A 23,686-nucleotide genomic window follows, 5' to 3' on the forward strand; every position below is an offset into this window, starting at 1 on the left:
TGGAACCAACCCAAATGCCCATCAATGATAGACTAAAGAAAATGTGGTACATATACACCATGGAATACTATGCAGCCATAAAAAGGAATGAGATCATGTCCTTTGCAGGGACATGGATGAAGCTGGAAGCCATCATCCTCAGCAAACTAACACAGAAACAGAAAACCAGGTCTCCAGCCTGAAGTGGAAGTGGAGTAAAGATGGAGGACCATCAGCACATGCCCATCGACATCCAGACCAGCAAGCTGCTCAATTGGCTGGTGGACAGAAGGCATTGCAGCCTGAAATGGCAGAGTGTGGTGCTGATGATCCAAGAGAAGATCAATGCTGCCATCCAGGACATGCCAGAGAGCGAAGAGATCGCCCAACTGCTGTCTGGGTCCTACATTCACTACTTTCGTTGCCTAAGAATCCTGGACCTTCTCAAAGGCACAGAGGCCTCCACGAAAAATCTTTTTGGCTGATACTCTTCACAGCGGATGAAGGGTTGGCAGGAGATTATAGCCCTGTATGAGAAGGACAACACCTACTTAGTGGAACTCTCTAGCCTCCTGGTTCGGAATGTCAACTATGAGATGCCCTCACTGAAGAAGCAGATTGCCAAGTGCCAGCAGCTGCAGCAAGAATACAGCCGCAAGGAGGAGGAGTGCCAGACAGGGGCTGCCGAGATGCGGGAGCAGTTCTACCACTCCTGCAAGCAGTGTGGCATCACGGGCGAAAACGTCTGAGGAGAACTGCTGGCCCTGGTGAAGGACCTGCTGAGTCAGCTGGCTGAGACTGGGGCAGCGGCTCAGCAGTCCCTGGGGGAAGCCATCGACGTGTACCAGGCCCCTGTGGGGTTTGTGAGAGCCCCACAGAGCAGATGTTGCCAATGCTGCGGTCGTGCAGAAGCAGGGGAACTCAACGGTCTACAAGTGGAGGACAGGGACAGAGCCCTCTGTGGTGGAGCGACCCCACCTCAAGGAGCTTCCTGAGCAGGTGGCAGAAGACGCGATTGACTGGGACGACTTTGGGGTAGAGGCAGTGTCTGAGGGGACTAACTCTGGCATCTCTGCCGAGGCTGCTGGAATCGACTGGGGCATCTTTCCGGAATCAGATTCAAAGGACCCTGGAGGTGACTGGGGAGACGATGCTGGTTTTTTTTTTTTTTATTATACTTTAGGGTTTTAGGGTACATGTGCACAATGTGCAGGTTTGTTACATATGTATCCATGTGCCATGTTGATTTCCTGCACCCATTAACTCGTCATTTAGCATTAGGTGTATCTCCTAATGCTGTCCCTCCCCCCTCCCCCAACCCCACAACAGTCCTCGGAGTGTGATGTTCCCCTTCCTGTGTCCATGAGTTCTCATTGTTCAATTCCCACCTATGAGTGAGAACATGCGGTGTTTGGTTTTTTGTCCTTGCGATAGTTTACTGAGAATGATGTTTTCCAGTTTCATCCATGTCCCTACAAAGGACACGAACTCATCATTTTTTATGGCTGCATAGTATTCCATGGTGTATATGTGCCACATTTTCTTAATCCAGTCTATTGTTGTTGGACATTTGGGTTGGTTCCAACTCTTTGCTATTGTGAATAGTGCCGCAATAAACATACGTGTGCATGTGTCTTTATAGCAGCATGATTTATAGTCGTTTGGGTATATACCCAGTAATGGGATGGCTGGGTCAAATGGTATTTCTAGTTCTAGATCCCTGAGGAATCGCCACACTGACTTCCACAATGGTTGAACTAGTTTACAGTCCCACCAACAGTGTAAAAGTGTTCCTATTTCTCCACATCCTCTCCAGCACCTGTTGTTTCCTGATTTTTTAATGATGGCCATTCTAACTGGTGTGAGATGGTACCTCATTGTGGTTTTGATTTGCATTTCTCTGATGGCCAATGATGATGAGCATTTCTTCATGTGTTTTTTGGCTGCATAAATGTCTTCTTTTGAGAAGTGTCTGTTCATGTCCTTCGCCCACTTTTTGATGGGGTTGTTTTTTTTCTTGTAAATTTGTTTGAGTTCATTGTAGATTCTGGATATTAGCCCTTTGTCAGATGAGTAGGTTGCAAAAATTTTCTCCCATTCTGTAGGTTGCCTGTTCACTCTGATGGTTGTTTCTTTTGCTGTGCAGAAGCTCTTTAGTTTAATGAGATCCCCTTTGTCAATTTTGCCTTTTGTTGCCATTGCTTTTGGTGTTTTAGACATGAAGTCCTTGCCCACGCCTATGTCCTGAATGGTATTGCCTAGGTTTTCTTGTAGGATTTTAATGGTTTTAGGTCTAACATATAAGTCTTTAATCCATCTTGAATTAATTTTTGTATAAGGTGTAAGGAAGGGATCCAGTTTCAGCTTTCTACATATGGCTAGCCAGTTTTCCCAGCACCATTTATTAAATAGGGAATCCTTTCCCCATTTCTTGTTTTTGTCAGGTTTGTCAAAGATCAGATAGTTGTAGATATGCGGCATCATTTCTGAGGGCTCTGTTCTGTTCCATTGATCTATGTTTCTGTTGTGGTACCAGTACCATGCTGTTTTGGTTACTGTAGCCTTGTAGTATAGTTTAAAGTCAGGTAGCGTGATGCCTCCAGCTTTGTTCTTTTGGCTTAGGATTGACTTGGCGATGCGGGCTCTTTTTTGGTTCCATATGAACTTTAAAGTAGTTTTTTCCAATTCTGTGAAGAAAGTCATTGGTAGCTTGATGGGGATGGCATTGAATCTATAAATTACTTTGGGCAGTATGGCCATTTTCACGATATTGATTCTTCCAACCCATGAGCATGGAATGTTCTTCCATTTGTTTGTATCCTCTTTTATTTCATTGAGCAGTGGTTTGTAGTTCTCTTTGAAGAGGTCCTTCACATCCCTTGTAAGTTGGATTCCTAGGTATTTTATTCTCTTTGAAGCAATTGTGAATGGGAGTTCACTCATGATTTGGCTCTCTGTTTGTCTGTTATTGGTGTACAAGAATGCTTGTGATTTTTGTACATTAATTTTGTATCCTGAGACTTTGCTGAAGTTGCTAATCAGCTTAAGGAGGTTTTGGGCTGAGACAATGGGGTTTTCTAGATATACAATCATGTCATCTGCAAACAGGGACAATTTGACTTCCTCTCTTCCTAATGGAATACCCTTTATTTCCTTCTCCTGCCTGATTGCTCTGGCCAGAACTTCCAGCACTATGTTGAATAGGAGCGGTGAGAGAGGGCATCCCTGTCTTGTGCCAGTTTTCAGAGGGAATGCTTCCAGTTTTTGCCCATTCAGTATGATATTGGCTGTGGGTTTGTCATAGATAGCTCTTATTATTTTGAGATACGTCCCATCAATACCTAATTTATTGAGAGTTTTTAGCATGAAGGGTTGTTGAATTTTGTCAAAGGCCTTTTCTGCATCTATTGAGATAATCATGTGGTTTTTGTCTTTGGTTCTGTTTATATGCTGGATTACATTTATTGATTTGCGTATGTTGAACCAGCCTTGCATCCCAGGGATGAAGCCCACTTGATCATGGTGTATAAGCTTTTTGATGTGCTGCTGGATTCGGTTTGCCAGTATTTTATTGAGGATTTTTGCATCAATGTTCATCAAGGATATTGGTCTGAAATTCTCTTTTTTGGTTATGTCTCTGCCAGGCTTTGTATCAGGACGATGCTGGCTTCGTAAAATGTGTTAGGGAGGATTCCCTCTTTTTCTATCGATTGGAATAGTTTCAGAAGGAATGGTACCAGTTCCTCCTTGTACCTGTGGTAGAATTCAGCTGTGAATCCATCAGGTCCTGGACTCTTTTTGGTTGGTAATCTATTAATTGTTGCCACAATTTCAGAACCTGTTATTGGTCTATTCAGAGATTCAACTTCTTCCTGGTTTAGTCTTGGGAGGGTGTATTTGTCGAGGAATTTATCCATTTCTTCTAGATTTTCTAGTTTATTTGCATAGAGGTGTTTGTAGTATTCTCTGATGGTAGATTGTATTTCTGTGGGATCGGTGGTGATATCCCCTTTTTCGTTTTTTATTGCATCTATTTGATTCTTCTCTCTTTTCTTCTTTATTAGTCTTGCTAGCGGTCCATCATTTTGTTGATCTTTTCAAAAAACCAGCTCCGGGATTCATTAATTTTTTGAAGGGTTTTTTGTGTCTCTATTTCCTTCAGTTCTGCTCTGATTTTAGTTATTTCTAGCCTTCTGCTAGCTTTTGAATGTGTTGCTCTTGCTTTTCTAGTTCTTTTAATTGTGATGTTAGGGAGTCAATTTTGGATCTTTCCTGCTTTCTCTTGTGGGCATTTAGTGCTATAAATTTCCCTCTACACACTGCTTTGAACGTGTCCCAGAGATTCTGGTATGTTGTGTCTTTGTTCTCGTTGGTTTCAAAGAACATCTTTATTTCTGCCTTCATTTCATTATGTACCCAGTAGTCATTCAGGAGCAGGTTGTTCAGTTTCCATGTAGTTGAGCGGTTTTGAGTGAGTTTCTTAATCCTGAGTTCTAGTTTGATTGCACTGTGGTCTGAAAGACAGTTTGTTATAATTTCTGTTCTTTTACATTTGCTGAGGAGAGCTTTACTTCCAACTATGTGGTCAATTTTGGAATAGGTGTGGTGTGGTGCTGAAAAAAATGTATATTCTGTTGACCTGGGGTGGAGAGTTCTGTAGATGTCTATTAGGTCCACTTTATGTAGAGCTGAGTTCAATTCCTTGATATCCTTGTTAACTTTCTGTCTCGTTGATCTGTCTAATGTTGACAGTGGGGTGTTAAAATCTCCCATTATTATTGTGTGGGAGTTTAAGTCCCTTTGTAGGTCACTGAGGACTTGCTTTATGAATCTGGGTGCTCCTGTGTTGGGTGCATATATATTTAGGATAGTTAGCTCTTCTTGTTGAATTGATCCCTTTACCATTATGTAATGGCCTTCTTTGTCTCTTTTGATCTTTGTTGGTTTAAAGTCTATTTTATCAGAGACTAGGATTGCAACCCCTGCCTTTTTTTGTTTTCCAGTTGCTTGATAGATCTTCCTCCATCCCTTTATTTTGAGTCTATGTGTGTCTCTGCACGTGAGATGGGTTTCCTGAATACAGCACACTGATGGGTCCTGACTCCTTTTCCAGTTTGCCAGTCTGTGTCTTTTGATTGGAGCATTTAGCCCATTTACATTAAACGTTAATATTGTTATGTGTGAATCTGATCCTGTCATTATGATGTTAGTTGGTTATTTTGCTCGTTAGTTGCTATAGTTTCTTCCTAGCCTCGATGGTCTTTACAATTTGGCATGTTTTTGCAGTGGCTGGTACCGGTTGTTCCTTTCCATGTTTAGTGCTTCCTTCAGGAGCTCTTTTAGGGCAGTCTGGTGGTGACAAAATCACTCAGCATTTGCTTGTCTGTAAAGTATTTTATTTCTCCTTCACTTATGAAGCTTAGTTTGGTGGGGTAGGAGATTCTGGGTTGAAAATTCTTTTCTTTAAGAATGTTGAATATCGGCCCCCACTCTCTTCTGGCTTGTAGAGTTTCTGCTGAGAGATCAGCTGTTAGTCTGATGGGCTTCCCTTTGTGGGTAACCCGACCTTTCTCTCTGGCTGCCCTTAACATTTTTTCCTTCATTTCAACTTTGGTGAATCTGACAATTATGTGTCTTGGAGTTGCTCTTCTCGAGGAGTATCTTTGTGGCGTTCTCTGTATTTCCTGAATCTGAATGCTGGCCTGCTTTGCTAGATTGGGGAAGTTCTCCTGGATAATATCTTGCAGAGTGTTTTCCAACTTGGTTCCATTCTCCCCATCATTTTCAGGGACACCAATCAGACGTAGGTTTGGTCTTTTCACGTAGTCCCAAATTTCTTGGAGGCTTTGTTCATTTCTTTTTATTCTTTTTTCTCTAAACTTCCCTTCTCGCTTCATTTCATTCATTTCATCTTCCATCAGCGATACCCTTTCTTCCAGTTGATCGCATCTGCTACTGAGGCTTCTGCAATCTTCGCGTAGTTCTCGAAACTTGGCTTTCAGCTCCATCAGCTCCTTTAAGCCCTTCTCTCCATTGGTTATTCTAGTTATCCATTCTTCTAATTTTTTTTCAAAGTTTTTAACTTCTTTGCTATTGTTTTGAATTTCCTCCCATAGCTCAGAGTAGTTTGATCGTCTGAAGCCTTCTTCTCTCAACTCGTCAAAGTCATCCTCCATCCAGCTTTGTTCCATTGCTGGTGAGGAACTGCGTTCCTTTGGAGGAGGAGAGGTGCTCTGTTTTTTAGAGTTTCCAGTTTTTCTGTTCTGTTTTTTCCCCATCTTTGTGGTTTTATCTACTTTTTGTCTTTGATGATGGTGATGTACAGATGGGTTTTTGGTGTGGATGTCCTTTCTGTTTGTTAGTTGTCCTTCTACCAGACAGGACCCTCAGCTGCAGGTCTGTTGGAGTTTACTAGAGGTGCACTCCAGACCCTGTTTGGCTGGGTGTCAGCAGCGGTGGCTGCAGAACAGCGGATTTTCGTGAGACCACAAATTCAGCTGTCTGATAGTTCCTCTGAAAGTTTTGTCTCAGAGGAGTACCCGGCTGAATGAGGTGTCAGTCTGTCCCTACTGGGGCGGTGCCTCCCAGTTAGGCTGCTCAGGGGTGAGGGACCCACTTTAGGAGGCAGTCTGTCAGTTCTCAGATCTCCAGCTGCGTGCTGGGAGAACCACTACTCTCTTCAAAGCTGTCAGTCAGACAGGGACATTTAAGTCTGTGGAGTTTCTTGCAGAGTTTTTGTTTGTCTGTGCCCTGCCCCCAGAGGTGGAGCCTACAGAGGCAGGCAGGCCTCCTTGAGCTGTGGTGGGCTCCACCCAGTTCGAGCTTCCTGGCTGCTTTATTTACCTAAGCAAGCCTGGGCAATGGCGGGCGCCCCTCCCCCAGCCTCGCTGCTGCCTTGCGGCTTGATCTCAGACTGCTGTGCTAGCAATTAGCGAGACTCCGTGGGCATAGGACCCTCCGAGCCAGGTGCGGGACACAATCTCCTAGTGTGCCGTTTTCCAGGCCCGTTGGAAAAGCGCAGTATTAGGATGGGACTGACCCGATATTCCAGGTGCCGTCTGTTTCCCCTTTCTTTGACTAGGAAAGGGAACTCCCTGACCCCTTGCACTTCCCGAGTGAGGCAATGCCTCGCCCTGCTTTGGCTCGCGCACATTGCGCTTCACCGACTGTCCTGTACCCACTGTTAGTCACTCCCTAGTGAGATGAAACCGGTACCTCAAGCAGAAATGCAGAAATCATCGGTCTTCTGTGTCGCTGGGGCTGGGAGCTGGAGACCGGAGCTGTTCCTATTCGGCCATCTTGGCTCCACCACGATGCTGTTGCTTTGCAGATCACAGCGCTGGAAGCAGGAACCCAGGCTCCAGAAGGTGTTGCCAGGGGCCCAGATGCTCTGACACTTCTTGAATACACTGAGACCCGGAATCAGTTCCTTGACGAGCTCATGGAGCTTGAGATCTTCTTAGCCTAGAGAGCAGTGGAGTTGAGTGAGGAGGCAGATGTCCTGTCTGTGAGCCAGTTCCAGCTGGCTCCAGCCATCCTGCAGGGCCAGACTAAAGAGAAGATGGTCACCATGGTGTCAGTGCTGGAGGATCTGAGTGGAAAGCTTACCAGTCTTCAACTGCAACACCTGTTTATGATCCTGGCCTCCTCACCAAGATATGTGGACTGTGTGACTGAATTCCTCCAGCAAAAGCTGAAGCAGTCCCAGCTGCTGGCTTTGAAGAAAGAGCAGATGGTGCAGAAGCAGCAGGAGGCACTTGAGGAGCAGGTGGCTCTGGAGCCTAAGCTGGACCTGCTGCTGGAGAAGACCAAGGAGCTGCAGAAGCTGATTGAAGCTGACATCTCCAAGAGGTACAGTGGGCGCCCTGTGAACCTGATGGGAACCTCTCTGTGACACCCTCCGGATTCTTGCCTGCCCATCTTCTCAGCCTTTGGGATGAAGATGATAGCCAGGGCTGATGTTTTGGGGCCCTTCAAGGCAAAAGACCAGGTCGACTGGAAGATGGAAAGCCACAGGAAGGAAGAGGCACCTGATGGTAATCTTGGCACTCTCCATGTTCTCTACAAGAAGCTGTGGTGATCGGCCCTGTGGCCTGTCAAGCGAAAACCACAGCTTCTCCTTTTAGTTAGTATAGCGGACTTAATAAAAGAGGAACAAACAAACAAACAAAAAAAGAAACAGAAAACCAAACACTGCATGTTCTCTTATAAGTGGGAGCTGAACAATGAGAACACATGGACACAGGGAGGGGAGCAACACATACTGGCCTGTTGGAGGGGGGAGAAAAGAAGGAGAGCATCAGGACAAATAGCTAATGCATGCCAGGCTTAAAATCTAGGTGACTGGTTGGTAGGTGCCGCAAACCACCATGACACATGTATACATACCTATGTAAGAAAGCTGCATGTTCTGCATGTGCACATGTATCCCAGAACTTAAAAAAAAAAAAAAAGAAAAAGATCATGTTGCCTGTGAATAGAGAGAATTCTACTTCTTCCTTTCCAGTTTGCCGAATTGCTGTGGTCAGGACTTCTAGTACTATGTTGGAATAGAACATACTAGACTAGAAGTGGTGAAAGTGAGCATGCCTATCTTGTTCCTGATCTTAGAGAAAAAGCTTTCAGGTTTTCATCATTGAGTATGATATTATCTGTGGAACTTTTATATATTACCTTTATTATGTTGAGGCAAATTCCTTTCATTCCTAGTTTATTGGATGCTTTTATCATAAAAGGGTGTTGAATTTTCAAACGGCTTATCTGCAATTTAGATAATCATGTGTTTTTTCCCCATAATTCTATTCCCCCTTAATGTGGTATATTACATTGATTGATTTTCAAATGTGGAAAAATTTTTGTATTTAAGGAAAAAAATCCCATTTGATCATGATGTATAATCATTTTAAATTGCTGTTTAATTCTGTTTGCCAGTTTTTAAAATGGATTTTTGCATCAATATATGTCAGTGATAGTGGTTTATAGTTTTATTTTCTTGTAGTGTCTGTATCTGTGTCTGTCTTTGGTATAAGTGCAATGTTGGCCTTGTAAAATAAGTTTGGAAGTACTTCCTCCTCTTCAGGTTTTTGGAAGAGTTCGAGGAGGATTAATGTTAATTCTTTAAATGTTTGGTAGAACTCACTAGTGAAGTAATTTGATCCTAGACTTTTGTTGTTGTTTTTGGTAGGTTTTTGATATCTGATTCAATCTCTTTACTTATTAAAGGTCTGTTCAGATTTTCTATTTCTTCCTAATTCAGTCTTGGCAGGTTAGGGGTTTCTAGGAATTTATCAATTTTATCTAGGTTGTCCGATTTGTTGGCATACAATTGTTCATATAGTATTCTCTTATAATCCTTTTCACTTCTGTAAAAGTGGTAGTAATGTCCCCTTATTCATTTCTAATTTTAGTCATTTGAGCATTCTTATTTTTTCTTTTTTAGTCTAGATAATATTTTATTTTATTGAACTTCTTTATAAATTTTTAAAAAACGTTCATTTTAGGTTCAGGGGTACTTGTGCAGGTTTGTTATATAGGTAAACTCCTGTCACAGGGGTGTGTCGTACAGATTATTTCGTCACCTAAGTACTAAGCCCAGTTATTTTTTTTGCTTCTTTCCCTCCTCCTGCCCTCCACCCTCAGATAGGCCCCAGTGTTTGTTGTTCCTTTCTTTGTGTCCGTGTGTTCTCATCATTTAGCTCCCACTTGTAAGTGAGAACATGCAGGATTTGGTTTGCTGTTCCTGCGTTAGTTTGCTAAGAATAATGGCCTCCAGCACCATGTTCCTGCAAAGGACATGATAAAATTCTTCTTTATGGCTACATAATATTCACATTTTTTTTATCCAGTGTACCACTGATGGGCGGTTAGGTTGATTCCATAGCTTTGCCATTGTGAATAGTTCTGCAGTAAGCATACATGTTCCTGTGTCTTCATGATAGAATAATTTATATCCCTTTGGGTATATAGCCAGTAGTGGGATTGCTGGGTTGAATGGTAGTTATATTTTTAGCTCTTTGAGAAATAACCACACCACTTTCCACAATGGTTGAACTAATTTATACTCCTGCCAATAGTATGTAACTGTTCTATTTTCTCCACACATCTGTTATTTTTTGACTTTTTAGTAACAGCCATTCTGACTGGTGTGAGATGGTATCTCACTGTGGTTTTGATGTACATTTCTCTAATGATTAGTGATAATGGGCTTTTTTCATGTGCTTACTGGCGACATGTATGTCTTCTTTTGAAAAGTGCTGTTCATGTCCTTTGCCCACTTTTTAATGGGGTAGTTTTTTTCTTGAAAATTTGTTTACATTCCTTATAGGTGCTGGATATTAGACTTGTGTCAGGTGCATAGTTTGCAAAATTTTTCTCCTATTCTGTAGGTATATTAATCTGTTCTCACATTGCTATAAAGAAATAACTGAGACTGGGTACTTTAAAAGAAAAGAAGTTAAATTGGCTTATGGTTCCGTAAGCTGTACAAGAAGCACTGAGGCTTCTGCTTCTGGGGAGGCCTCAGGAAGCTTTCAGTCATGGTAGAAGGCAAAGGGGGAGCAAGGCATCTCACATGATGGGAGCAGGAGCAAGAGAGAGAGCAAAGGGGGAAAGGTGCCACACACTTTTAAACAACCAGAGCTTGTGAGAACAGCAAGGGGATGGTGCGAAACCATCTTGAAGGATCCACCCCCCATGATCCAATCATCTCCCATCAGGCACCACCTCCAACATTGGGGATTAAAATTGAACATGAGATTTGGGCGGGGACAGACATCCAAACCATGTCAGTAAGTTGTCTGTTTACTCTGTTGATAGTTTATTTTGCTGTGCAGAAGCTCTTTAATTTAATTAGATCCATTTGTCAATTTTTGCTTTTGTTGCAATTGCTTTTGGCATCTTCTTCATGAAATCTTTGCCGGTTCTTATGTCCAGAATGGTATTGCCTAGGTTGTCTTCCATGGTTTTTATAGTTTGGGGTTTTACATTTAAGTCTATAATCCATCTTGAGTTGATTTTTGCATATGGTATAAGGAAAGGGTCCAGTTTCAATCTTTTGCATGTGGCTAGCTAATTATCTTGGTACTATTTATTGAATAGGGAGTCCTTTCCCCATTGCTTGTTTTTGTCAGCTTAGTCGAAGATCAGATGGTTGTAGGTGTGTGGCCTTATTTCTGGCCTCTCTGCTCTGTTGCATTGGTCTGTGTATCTGTTTTTATACTAGTACCATGACGTTTTGGTTACTGTAGCCCTGTGGAATAATTTGAATTTGAGTAGCATTATGCCTCTTGTTTTGTTCTTTTTGCTTAGGATTGATTTGGCTATTGGGGCTCTTTTTTTGTTCTACATGAATTTTAAAATAGTATGTTTTTCTAATTCTGTGAAGAATGTCATTGGTAGCTTGATAGGAATAGCATTGAATCTGTAAATTGCTTTGGGCAAGAATGGCCATTTTAATGATATTGATTCTCCCTATCTATGAGCATGAAATGTTTTCCATTTGTTTGTGTCCTCTCTGGTTTCTTTGAGTAGCAGTATTTTGTAATTCTCATTGTAAAGATCTTTCACCTCCATGGTTAGCTGTATTCCTAGGTATTTTATTCTTTTTGTGGCAATTGTAAATGGAATTGTGTTCCTGATGTGGCTCTCCACCTGGCTGTTGTTAGTATATAGGAATGTTGGTGATTTTTGTATGTTGATTTTGTATCTTGAAACTCTGCTGAAGTTGTGTCTCAGCTTAAGAATCTTTTCGGCCAAGACTATGGAGTTATCTAGATACAGAATCATGTTATCTGCAAACAGGAATAGTTTGACTTCCTCTCTTCCTATTTGGATGCCCTTTATTTTTTTCTCTTGTTCGATTCCTCTGGATAGGACTTCCAGTAATATGCTGAATAGGAGTGGTGACAGAGAGCATACTTGTCCTTTCCTTTTTCAAGGGAAATGTTTCCAGCTTTTGCCCATTCAGTGTGATGTTGGCTGTAGGTTTGTCATAGTTAGCTCTTATTTTGAGGTATGTTCCTCTGTACCTATTTTTTTCAGTTTTTAAAATGAAAGGATGTTGAATTTTATCAAAAGCCTTTTCTGCTTTGATCATCACCACCTATTGAGATGATCGTGTGGTTTTTGTTTTTGGTTCTGTTTATGTGATGAATCATGTTTATTAATTTGCATATGTTGAACCAAGCTTGCATCCCAGGGATAAAGCTTATTTGACCATGGTGGGTAAGCTTTTTGATGTGCTGCTGGATTTGGCTTGCCAGTATTTTGTTGAGGATTTTTGCATCAATATTCATCAAGGATATTGGCCTGAAGTTTTATTTTTTTATTGTATCTCTGCTAGCTTTTAGTATCAGGATGATGCTGGCCTCATAGAATAAGTTGAAGAGGAGTCCCTTCTCCTCAATTTTTTTGTAATACTTTCAGTAGGAATGGTACCAGCTCTTCTTTATATACCTGGTAGAATTCTGCTGTGACTCTGTCTAATCATGGGCTTTTTTTTGGTTGCAAGGCTATTTACTACTGATTCAATTTCGGAGTTCATTATTGGTCTGTTCGGGGATTCAATTTATTCCTGATTCAATCTTGGGAGGGTGTATGTGTCCAGGAATTTATCCATTTCTTCTAGGTTTTCAACCTAGACTTTCTAGTTTGTGTGTATAAACATGTTCATAGCAGCCTCTGACAGTTATTTGTATTTCTGGGGGGTCAGTGGTAATATTCTCTTTGTTGTTTCCAATTGTGTTTATTTGGATCATCTCTCTTGTTTATTAGTCTAGATAATGGTCTATCTTATGAATTTTTTCAAAAAACCAACTCCTGAGTTCATTGATATTTTGGATTTTTTTAAATGTATTTTCAATCATGGCCAGGCTGGGGCCCTGGGAGAGGCCAGCAGACTGAGAGGTGCTTAGGTCAAACCAGTCCCATCTCATGGGCAAGAATGCCCTACAGTGTTTAGGTCCAAAAGTTCGCCTAGGGCTAAAGTCTCATATGGGAGCAAGTCGAGCCTAGGAGGATGGGTGTCCCTTGTTGTGCTCCATTACAGATACTCCTGCACCAAACCCTCTGGGCTCCACACCGGCTGAAGTTCTGCCTCTACCACTTCTCTAAGCAGCTCTCCTTGCCAACACAAGTGTCTGTGGTGGTTGAGGGGTCTCCTGCTGGGATTCCAGAGGCCTGTGGTGAGAGGCTCCTTGCCTGTTTAACTCACCCCTTCCACAGGAGTTGTTGCGGGCCAGGAACGAGTTCGGAAGTGCAGTAGCCCTGTGCAGAGTTCTCAGCCTCCTTTCCATTCAGCCTAGCATCTGTGTCTTTCCTCTGTCTGCTTTAATGCCTTCCCCCTGCAGAGCTGCTAGGAGTGCACCCGTCTTCCCGATGTCCTGGTCCCTCGGTAGGATATGTTCCTCCTGGCTGCATCCAGTTGGCCATCTTGTAGCAGGAGTCTTAAAGTTTTTGAAACACAAACTCTTTGTTTTATTGCTCTTATCTTTATTCTAATATTTATTATCTTCTTCCTTCCATTAGCCTTGGGTTTAGTTTGTTTATTTTTAATCTTTAAGGTATAAAGTTAGGTTATTGATTTGAGATCTTTCATTTCCTTAATGTAAAACTTTATACCATAAGTTTGCCTCTTAGTATTGCTTTGATGAATCATATAAATTTTGGTGTGCTGTGTTTTCATTTTAATTTGTCTCAAGATATTTTCCAATGTTCTTTGTGGTTTCTTCTTTGACCACTGGTTGCTTATGAATGTGTTTTTGGGACTGACATCAACAAGATGGTAAAACAGAACATTCCAGTGCTCATCCCACTGTGGAAGCATCAATTTGAACAACTATTCACATACAAAAATACCTTTAAAGGAGCCAAGGAAACCAGGTGAGAGACTACAGCACCTGGGTGCAGCCCACAAATAAGAAAATACGCACTGAAGAAAGTAAGAAGAATCATTTTACATTACCCATTTCATCCCTCTCCCAATCCCAGGCAGAACACCTAGAAGAGATGTGTCTTCTGCTTGGGGGAAGGAGAGGAAAGTAAGCACAAGCCTTTGCCTTGAACCCCAACACCAGGCCCACCTCAATAAAACCCAGTGCAGGGCAGGCCCCTATAGACCCTGACTCCTGGCCAGTACCTGTAGACTAAGCCTCCAGTTCTTTCCCAGCACCACATGGAATCCCACAGCCCCTCCAGACTTGGTCTCCAGGCCTTCCCACTACTAGGCTGACCCCAGCAGTGCAAGCTCCAGGCCAACCCCAGTGCTGGGTTAACTTAATGACCCTGAGCATCAGACCTGCCTCAGTGACTGGCCAGCTCCCACAGATTCAAGCTCCAGGTTGGTGCTTGCAGTCCCAGACTCCAAGAATGCCCAGTGGACTTGGTTACCCCAGTACCAGGATGACCCCAGCAGACCAGACTCTGTACTTCCCATAACACTGGGCTGGCGCCCACTGCCCCAGGCTTCATAATTGCCCCAGCACCAGGCTAGCCCCAGCAGCCCTACTCATCAGATCAGTCCCTGTGGATACAGGCTCTAGGCCTACCCAGTGACAAGTCAGCTCCTGCAGCCCAAGACTCCAGGACTGTCCCAGGTTTCAGACCAACCCTGAGCAAGATTGGCCCACACACTCCCAGGCTTTGGGCCCATCCTGGTGCTGGACTGGCAACCCTGGCCTCAGGCACCAGGCCAGTAAACATGGACACTGTCCTCAGGCCTGCCAAGTGACAGGCCTGTCTCTGTGGCCCCACACATACTCCTAACTAGCCCCTGTGGCCCACACTCCAGCAGACCCAAGGTCTAGTTCAGGTCTGTCCCAGTAGACCTCAGTAGCAGGCTGGCCCCTGTGGACTGAGGCTGCAAGTCCACCCCTGTAGATCTAGGACCCAGACCCTATCTTTGTGCTGCTAAGATAAAATACTACAGACTGGGTAATTTATATACAAAAGAAATTTATTTATCATGGCCTGGAGTCTGGGAAATTCAAGATCAAAGCATTGGCTAATTTGGGGTCTAGAGAGGGCTGCTGTCTGCTTTCAAGATGATCCCTCAGTGCTACATCTTCTGCAGGGGAGAAATACTGTACCCTCACATGCCAGAAGAAACCAAAGAGCAATAGAGAATTCTCTTCAGTCACAAACCCCTTTATAAGGTTGCTAATCCCATTCATGAGGGCTCCACCCTCATGACTTAATAATCTCTCAATGGTGGCACCCCTTAATCCTATAGCATTGGGTGTTAAGTTTTAACATAAATCTTGAAGAGGACACCATCATTGAAACCACAGCAGGCCAACCCCCATGAACTCAGGCCCCATGCCCATCCCAGTGGACCCATGTGACTGGCCCATCACAGAAACTGGCTGGCTCCTGCAGACCCAGGCTCAAGGCCCACCCCAGTACTAGATCAACCCCCTAGGACTTAGGCTTCAGGCCAGCCCCATGGATACAGACTCCAGTCTCAGCCTTGGGGACCCAGGCTCCAGGCCCACCTCCATGAACCCAATCAACAAGTCCATCCTAGTGCATCCAGGCTCCAGGCCCAACCCTGTGGGTCCCCGTGCCAGGCCCTTTGATATGCTGACCCAGACACCAACCCAGCTTGCCTGAGGAATTCAATGCAAGCCCATTCATGGACCATGCCAGACACCACGCTTAGAATGTCTTGTATATAGACATTAACATAAGGAACATCAAGAAACATGAAAAACCAAGGAGATATACATAACGCCACCAAAAAAAACCAAAACAGTAATCTTCCAATAGCTAACCCCGAATAAGTGGAGATATACAAAATGCCTCACAAATAATTTATATTTATAAATTATTGTTTTAGGGAAACTCAGTGAACATTAAGAAAATAAAGAGAAACATCTGGGTGGTATCAGAAAACCAATAAATGACCAAAACTAGAAACTTAACAGAGAAATTGAAATTATTTTAAAAATCAAATAGAAATTCTGGAGCTTAAAAATATAATACATGCAATGAACAAATGCAACAGACAGCATCAACACCAAAATTGATTAAAGAGAAAAAAGAATTTGTGGAGTCAAAAACAGATTATATTAAAATATATAGGCAGAGGAGAAAAATGAAAATAAGAATAAAAAAGGAATGAAGAAAGCTAATGGGATTTATGGGACAACATCAAAGGAACAAATATTCAAGCTAAAAAATATAAATAAGGAGAAGAGAGAGTCAAAGGGGTAATATTCTTATTTAAAGAAATAGTAGAACATTGCAGAAAAAGAAAACTACAGGTCAATATTTCTTATGAACATTGATGCAAACATCTTTAACAAAATACTAGCAATATGAATTCAGCAGCACATTAAAAATGTTATTTACCATGACCAAATGAGATTTTTTTCCAAGAATGCAAGAATGGCTTAATATGTGCAAATCAATAAATGTGATATGCCACATTAAAAGTGTACAGAACACAAACCATAAGATCATTTTAATAGAGGCAGAGAAAGCATTTGATAAAATTAATCATCCTTTCATGATTAAAAACTGTCAACAAACTAGGTATAGAAGGAATGTACCTCAACACAATAAAGGCTTTATATGATAAACCACAGCTTACATCATACTCAATGGTGAAAAGTTGAATACTTTTCCTCTAAGATCGAGAACAAAACAAGAATGCCCGTTCTTGCCACTTCTATCCACTATAGTCCTGAAAGTCCTAGCCAGAGCAATTAGAAAAGGAAATAAGAAGCATCCAAAGCAGAAAGAAGTAAAATGGTCACTGTTTGCATATGATATGGTTTTATATACAGAAAACTCTAAAGACTACACACAAAAATTACAAGTAATAAATTTATTAAAGTGGCAGGATACAAAATCAACATACACAAATCCGTAGTGTTTCTACACCTTAACAACAAACTTTGCAGAAAAAAAAGAAAACTATCCCATTCATAATAGGTACAAAAAATAAAATTCGTAAGAATAAGTTTAATCAAGGAGGTGAAAGATTCGTACACTAAAAACTATAAAACATTGATAAAATAAATTGAAGAGACCGGGCGCGGTGGCTCACGCCTGTAATCCCAGCACTTTGGGAGGCCGAGGTGGGTGGATCACGAGGTCAGGAGATCGAGACCATCCTGGCTAACACAGTGAAACCCCGTCTCTACTAAAACTGCAAAAAAATTAGCCGGGCATGGTAGTGGGCGCCTGTAGTCCCAGCTATTCTGGAGGCTGAGATGAGAATGGCGTGAACCCGGGAGGCGGAGCTTGCAGTCAGCGGAGATCGTGCCACTGCCCTCCAGCCTGGGCGACAGAGTGAGACTCCGTCTCAAAAAGAAAAAAAAAAAATAGAAGAAGACACAAATAAATGAAAAGATATCTGTGTTTATGAATTGGAATATTTAATATTGTTAAAATTTTTATACTATCCAAAGTGATCTACAGATTCAATGCAATCCCTATCAAAATTCCAGTGACATTTTTCACAGAAATAGAAAAAACAATTTAAATATTTGTATGGAACCACAAGAGACCCTGAATAGCCAAAGCAGACTTGAGCAAAAAGATCAAAGCCAGAGGCATATACTACCAGACTTCAAAATATATTACAAAGCTGTAATAATCATAATAGCATGATACTGGCATAAAAATAGACACATAGAACAATAGCACAGAATTAAGAGCCTGGAAAGAAACTTACACATTTAAGGTTAATTTATTTTTTTTTTTTTTTATTTTTTCATATAGTAATCTTATAATTTTTACATTTCTGTATTATATGAGCCGGTATTTTTTATTTTTTAGTAAACGGTTCACTTTATTTATGTTTGGTAATTAAAGTAATTATTTTTGATAAAGATACAAAGAGCACACAGTAAGTGAAGGACTAGAGGCAGAGATGAAGAGCAGGTGCTATAGAAGCAGACTTGGAAATTCTCTGTGGCTAACATGATATATGCGTATGTGGGAAGCAAGGAGGAACAGAAGGTGTATTTTAGGGTTATGGTTTGAGTACCCAGATTGAGGTATACATTTCCTATTTCCCATTCTCTCTCTTCATCCTCCTCCATGCCTTTGCTCTCTAAGGTGGCATCTTCTGCAGTCATAGGTAGAGAGTGCATAATTTTCACCATAATGTAAAGAATGAAGAAGGCCTTAAAGGTTGAAAGGTATACGGAGTTTATAGTCCAGACCAATGCTTCCATTCTGAAGATGCCTTATAGTATTCTAATGGGGGGAAATCAGAGAACTGACAGGAAGTACTTTGAGAATTGGGCTGAAGGGTTAGTGGCTGCCATTATTGTGATGATTGCTGTACCCTGCCTTTGGACTGTGTCCTCCAGATCGTTGTGTCAACAGAAGGTATGGATACTGTTCAACTTCAGATGTGATTGGCATTGGCCCCTGAGCTGCAACTCTCTGCAAAGCCAGAGCCATTTCTCCCTCAAGTGCAACCTAGGATAACCTTTATTTGAACCTGCATAAACCTGCTAGGACTGGGTTCATTACACATTTTAACCACAAGAGGGCACACAAAGCTCTTTCTTCACCACACCTTCCCTATTAAAGAGGTTGGTTCTGTGTGGGAAGAATAAAGTGAAGCTTTTCGTAATGCAGCAATCTCTTTCCACTATGAGGAAGCACGGTGCCTGAACCCAGGCATTGCAGGTTCAAAGTCCTGTTACTGAACTAGCTATCTGTGCCATTTAGGGCAAGTCACTTAAACTCTGTGACTTAGTTTCCTCTTTTGCCGAAGGGGCACACTAGTTCCTATCTCTTGGAGCTGTTGTTGGGACAAAATGAAGTAAAGTGCTTAGGACAAGACCTTGCACATAATAAGTTCTCACTAAATGTTGGGCCTTTTATTTTCCTCTTCCATTTGCTTGGGGGCAGGAGTAGTTGCCTCCTGGTCAGAGGGCATGCCAATCTTTGGACAGCCGAAGGCGCTTAGGAACTTGGGGTAAGGGTTAAGTTCCAAGAATAAGACCATACGGCAGAGCCTTGAGCTAAATTTTGAGCTAAAGACAGAAAAGGACACTTTCTGGATTACACTGTTTTATTGCAACTCTCCAGGATGAGACATTAGACAAGAATCTGTAGCTAAGGTCCAATTTGCGTTAACCTGGTAAACTTCTACATTCAGGGACCCAGTCAGAGGTTCAGGAATTCAAGATCTAGATCCTATAAAATTTTCTTACCATGAAAACCACTATTATTAGTCATATCCAGAGACGGCTTAGAGTGTTGTTGGGCTACAGTAGGCTAGAGAGATATATTGATAGCAGGAATGAGCGTGTTTTTCTAACGGGCCCTGTGAAGACTTAACAGAGATCTAGGAAAATGCAGGTGCCCCCAATAGCCATTTCATTGATTCATTATAATGACTTAAAATTCTGAATTCAGAAGTCGCAACTAGATATATAGCTCACTTGTCTCTTTTTGGTCGTGAATGTGTAATAGTTTATCCTTTAGGGACACAGCAAATATGTTTTTCCCCACATTTTTCTTTCTTCCTCTCAATTTCTTTGCATGATTTCCTGCATCTGCCAGTTCCATAATAGCACCTTCTGATCCATCCATCTATCAAAATAAGCAAAGACATGAATATATAAATACATTTAAAAAGTAAACACAATTAAACGAAGGATGTTGGTAATAGTAATAATGGTTAGAGTGAAACATTGATTTTGACACTTAATGGCATTCATGGGAATGTTACAAATTTGTGCATGTTTAATGACTAGGAGTAGTTATCTTCCTTCCTCTAATCAGCTCTAATTGAATTTTATTCCTATGCTTATGATACTTTCATCTCTGTCATTTTTCACAGTCTCACTAAATCTGGTTCTACTTCCTCTCTAAATCTAGATGCTTGCCAGGAAGTGGGACTAAGCCTTCAATTATCTTTTTTTCTCTCTCCATTCATTATTCATCTTAACCACAATTTGTTGAGCATCTACTATGTGCCAGGCATTGTTTGTTCTAGGGGTGCTTGCCCCAGGGGTTGTTTAAAGCAAGACGCTGAACAATGGATGATCAATTTACATTTCTGAGCTGCAGGCTGAAGTTGTGTTTGTGTGTGTGTGTGTGTTGGGGGGCGGGTGCAGGGAGGGTTTAACACTGTGCCCTTCTCTGACTTATTTTCTGTGACTCTAAGTCAACGCAGACTGCAAACCCAGCTTTCCCAGCACATTGGATTCAGTTGAGGGATCATTATGTCTTAATCTAAACTACAGATTCTTTCTACTTGTCTTTTCCCCAAACTCTTCTTCTGGGAGATAATTCCTAATTCTCTGTCTTTTACCAGAATGTTCAGATTGAAAAAAATCAGTCACATTGACTCTCACTTTTCTCTTCCAGTATTTCATAAGTCGATATGTAGATTCTTTCTCCAAAATGTCTCTTGCATCTGCAACTCCCTCTATTCTACTTGCCTTCACTGGAATATAAGGCATGCTCAAACCAACTCAGGGTTAGTCCAGAATAACCTTCTTTTGCTTCTAGAACAACTGAGTGATTGGCAAAGGCTTTCAGCTTGAATAGCTGCTCCAAGAGAGGATGTGACTTCCAACAGCAATGACCCAAAGGAAATCACAGAATTAAAAATCATCAACTTTAGAGCCCCTGGGAAGCCTAAGGGGAAAACATTTCCATTAGAAAGTTATTCACCACCTGGCCGTGATGCCTGTTTATACTGTTAGAGAGCTTTGAGCATGTTCAACTTGAAAGCCAAAATCTTCTGCTCTAACCCCAGCTCCATACTGTGAGCCTGTTTTTATAAACCTGTAGATATCCAACATCAACTTACAACTTTTTCACCATATATTCCAAGACAAGAGCAAGTTGCCTCTTCTGCCTGCTTTAAAGGAGCACTCAAAGCCCAACAACAGTGAAGTGAAGTAATGAGACTGATTATTACAAGAGGTAGTATCAACTGAAAGTGGGGTTGAAGTGAGAGACTCACAGGATGAGACTGTTGACATATGGGCCAGAGGCATTCAGGATACTAGAGATGTTGGGGTTGCTTCTGCATATGGAAGGGACTTCATATAAAACACCTTGGCCTCTGCAGATATTCTCCAGGTTCCCTAATGAGAAGCACCACCATGGTCAGGGCTGACAGGCTGCCCTTCTTATGGGAGCATATTCATTATAAGCCTTTCATCAGATCTCAGCCATCCCTGTGGGCTCTCCTCGCTTCCACACATGTTCAATTTTCCAGTGATTCTGTGGTTAGGACCCCATCCTTACTCCCTTTTCCCTCCTCTCCATGGTTCTGTTTACCTGGGGCAGTCTGAGCCAGGACCACAAGGACAACTAAGGCCAGGACAGAGAGTTTAATGTCTCCTGAGAGGGGTGACAAATGATCTGGCAGCATTCTGAATGTGCTGGGGAAGCTGGGTGTGCACTCAGCATTTTATTGACCTAGGTAAGGCTGAGTCACAGACAAAAAATTAGAGAAGGGCAGAATGTTACACCACCCAGAACATCAGCCTGCCACTCAGCAGTATAAACTGATTATCCAGTGTTCAGGGTCCTGCTCTAGATATCCTTGGGGATGGTGAAAGGCACTAACAGAGGAGGTACAAGTCCTCTACAAGGCTGTTGCACTGGGCAGAGAACAGATTCCCTTCTCCAAGAAGCCTTTCCTGTCCCTCTCCTTCATAATTTATCCCCCTCCCCTACATTCTCACAGCTGCTGTTTTCTTTTCCTCTGTGTGTTTATCATGACACACTGGAACTAAGTGTTTTTCTAGTTCCTCCTCCCTTTCAGAATGATACCCTAAGGGAAACTTTTAATAGACAGTGAGACCCCTGAGGTTAGGAACAGGCTGTCATTTTGGTACACCCAGAGCATGCAGTGAACATGTGTTGAAAAGCACCGAGTGAGTGAACGCACATATGGCATATAATTGTATCCCGGTAGCTCTTAGAATTGGCATTTCCCAGCTAAGAAAATGCAGGCTGAGAGTGGAAAAGAATCGTCTAGGGTCCTACCATGAGCAAGAAAGAAATGGACTGGAGTGGAAGCCCTCATAACCCAGCTCGTTGTCCAGCTCTTAACTCTGAATTTTTATCCTATTTTCCTACTCCAAATCCTTCATATCAACCATTTCTGGGTCTTTCTTGGACTCCAGCCTCAAACAACAAAGCAAAAAATATTTCTTGCAGTTTTTCCAACAAAAAGAAGAGGGCACTGCCCAGGCTCCATTAGGAGGGCTGCCTGTGGGCCCACTGGATCTTCCTTTTTGGGTTCCTGGTCCTTTTCCGCCTTTGGGTGAGTCCAGTGTGCCTCAGTTCTACTCTCCTCTTTCTACATGCAGGCAGCGGACCTGATGGGGTTCAGGAAATTTGTTTTGCTTTTAGGGGTTGGACAGAACTTTCTTCAGGAAAGCAATGAACATCAATGTCATCCACTGAACTTTCACTGTCAGGCAGCAACTATGCTAAGCACTTTATATATATGACCCCCTGGAATCCTCACGGGAGCCCTGATAGGCAGGTGTGATGTGCTCAGGGTTACACAGTGACTATGAGTGAGGTCTGGATTCAGATCTGGGTTACCTGTCCCCAGATAACATGTTCTTTCTGTCATCCCAGAGGATTATGCCTGAGCAATGATGGAAGGAGAGGTCTGTTTAACTTGGAAAGCAGTAAACAGCTGGAGAGAGTCATAACTGCTGTCTTCAAGTATCTGAAAGGCATGTTCTGTATAGGCCAACAGGGCAGAACTAATAGGCCTGAGTGGAAACTGCAAGGGCACAAGTTGAAACTCATCAGAAAGACCTCTGAAGATGGGAACCATCTGGAAAATGGTTAGACTGCCTGGAGGAGCTGGTGGCTCCTCCTGTTCTAAAGCTGCAAACTGAGATGACATGACCACTCCCCTCAGATTCTGCAGGGAGGATGGCTGAATTGGCTGCGTGTGGGTCTGTGCACTGGCACAATTCTAGGCACTGAGCTTAAGAGAAGAAAGCAAAGTCCAGCCATTCTAATTAGGGAGAGGGACAACAAACATATAGTGTCAGTTGGTGATAAGTGCTATAAAGAAAAATAGGGAAAGGAGAATAGAGAATAATATACTTGTGTGTGTGCGTGTATGAGAATATGTGTGTGTGAGTGTGTGTAAGGCACACAGGATTGAGTGTAGAGTAAGGGGAATAGAGAATATTGATATGCGTGTGTATGTGTGAGTGTGTGTGTAAGGCACATAGGATTGAGTGCAGTGTAAGGGGAATAGAAAATAATATGATATATGTGCATGTGTGAGTGTGTGTGTGACACACAGGATTGAGTGCACAGTAAGGGGAATAGAGAATAATATGCATGTGTATGTGTGAGTGTAAGTGTGTGTGTGTGTGTTAGGCACACAGGATTGAGTGCACAGTAAGGGGAATAGAGAATAATATGCATGTGTATGTGTGAGTGTAAGTGTGTGTGTGTGTGTTAGGCACACAGGATTGAGTGCACAGTAAGGGGAATAGAGAATAATATGCATGTGTATGTGTGAGTGTAAGTGTGTGTGTGTGTGTTAGGCACACAGGATTGAGTGCACAGTAAGGGGAATAGAAAATAATATGATATATGTGTATGTGTGAGTGTGTGTGTGACACACAGGATTGAGTGCAGAGTAAGGGGAATAGAGAATAATATACATATGTATGTGTGAGTGTAAGTGTGTGTGTGTGTGTTAGGCACACAGGATTGAGTGCACAGTAAGGGGAATACA

The 23,686-nt window shown here is 42.3% G+C and overlaps 1 protein-coding gene and 1 pseudogene across 1 annotated transcript; one reads left to right on the forward strand and one right to left on the reverse strand.

Moving 5' to 3' along the window:
- Nucleotides 1-200: 200 nt before the first annotated feature.
- Nucleotides 201-8,139, forward strand: LOC100593948 (annotated as a pseudogene).
- Nucleotides 8,140-19,368: 11,229 nt separating this feature from the next.
- Nucleotides 19,369-21,334, reverse strand: DEFB115 (defensin beta 115). The gene is given in 3 exon segments (XM_030826816.1): nt 19,369-19,426; nt 19,428-19,536; nt 21,241-21,334. Coding segments are annotated over 3 exon segments (261 nt in total).
- Between the last annotated feature and the right edge of the window lie 2,352 nt (nt 21,335-23,686).

This window comes from Nomascus leucogenys, chromosome 13, assembly GCF_006542625.1.
Source record: "Nomascus leucogenys isolate Asia chromosome 13, Asia_NLE_v1, whole genome shotgun sequence".
Taxonomy (NCBI): Eukaryota; Metazoa; Chordata; class Mammalia; order Primates; family Hylobatidae; genus Nomascus; species Nomascus leucogenys.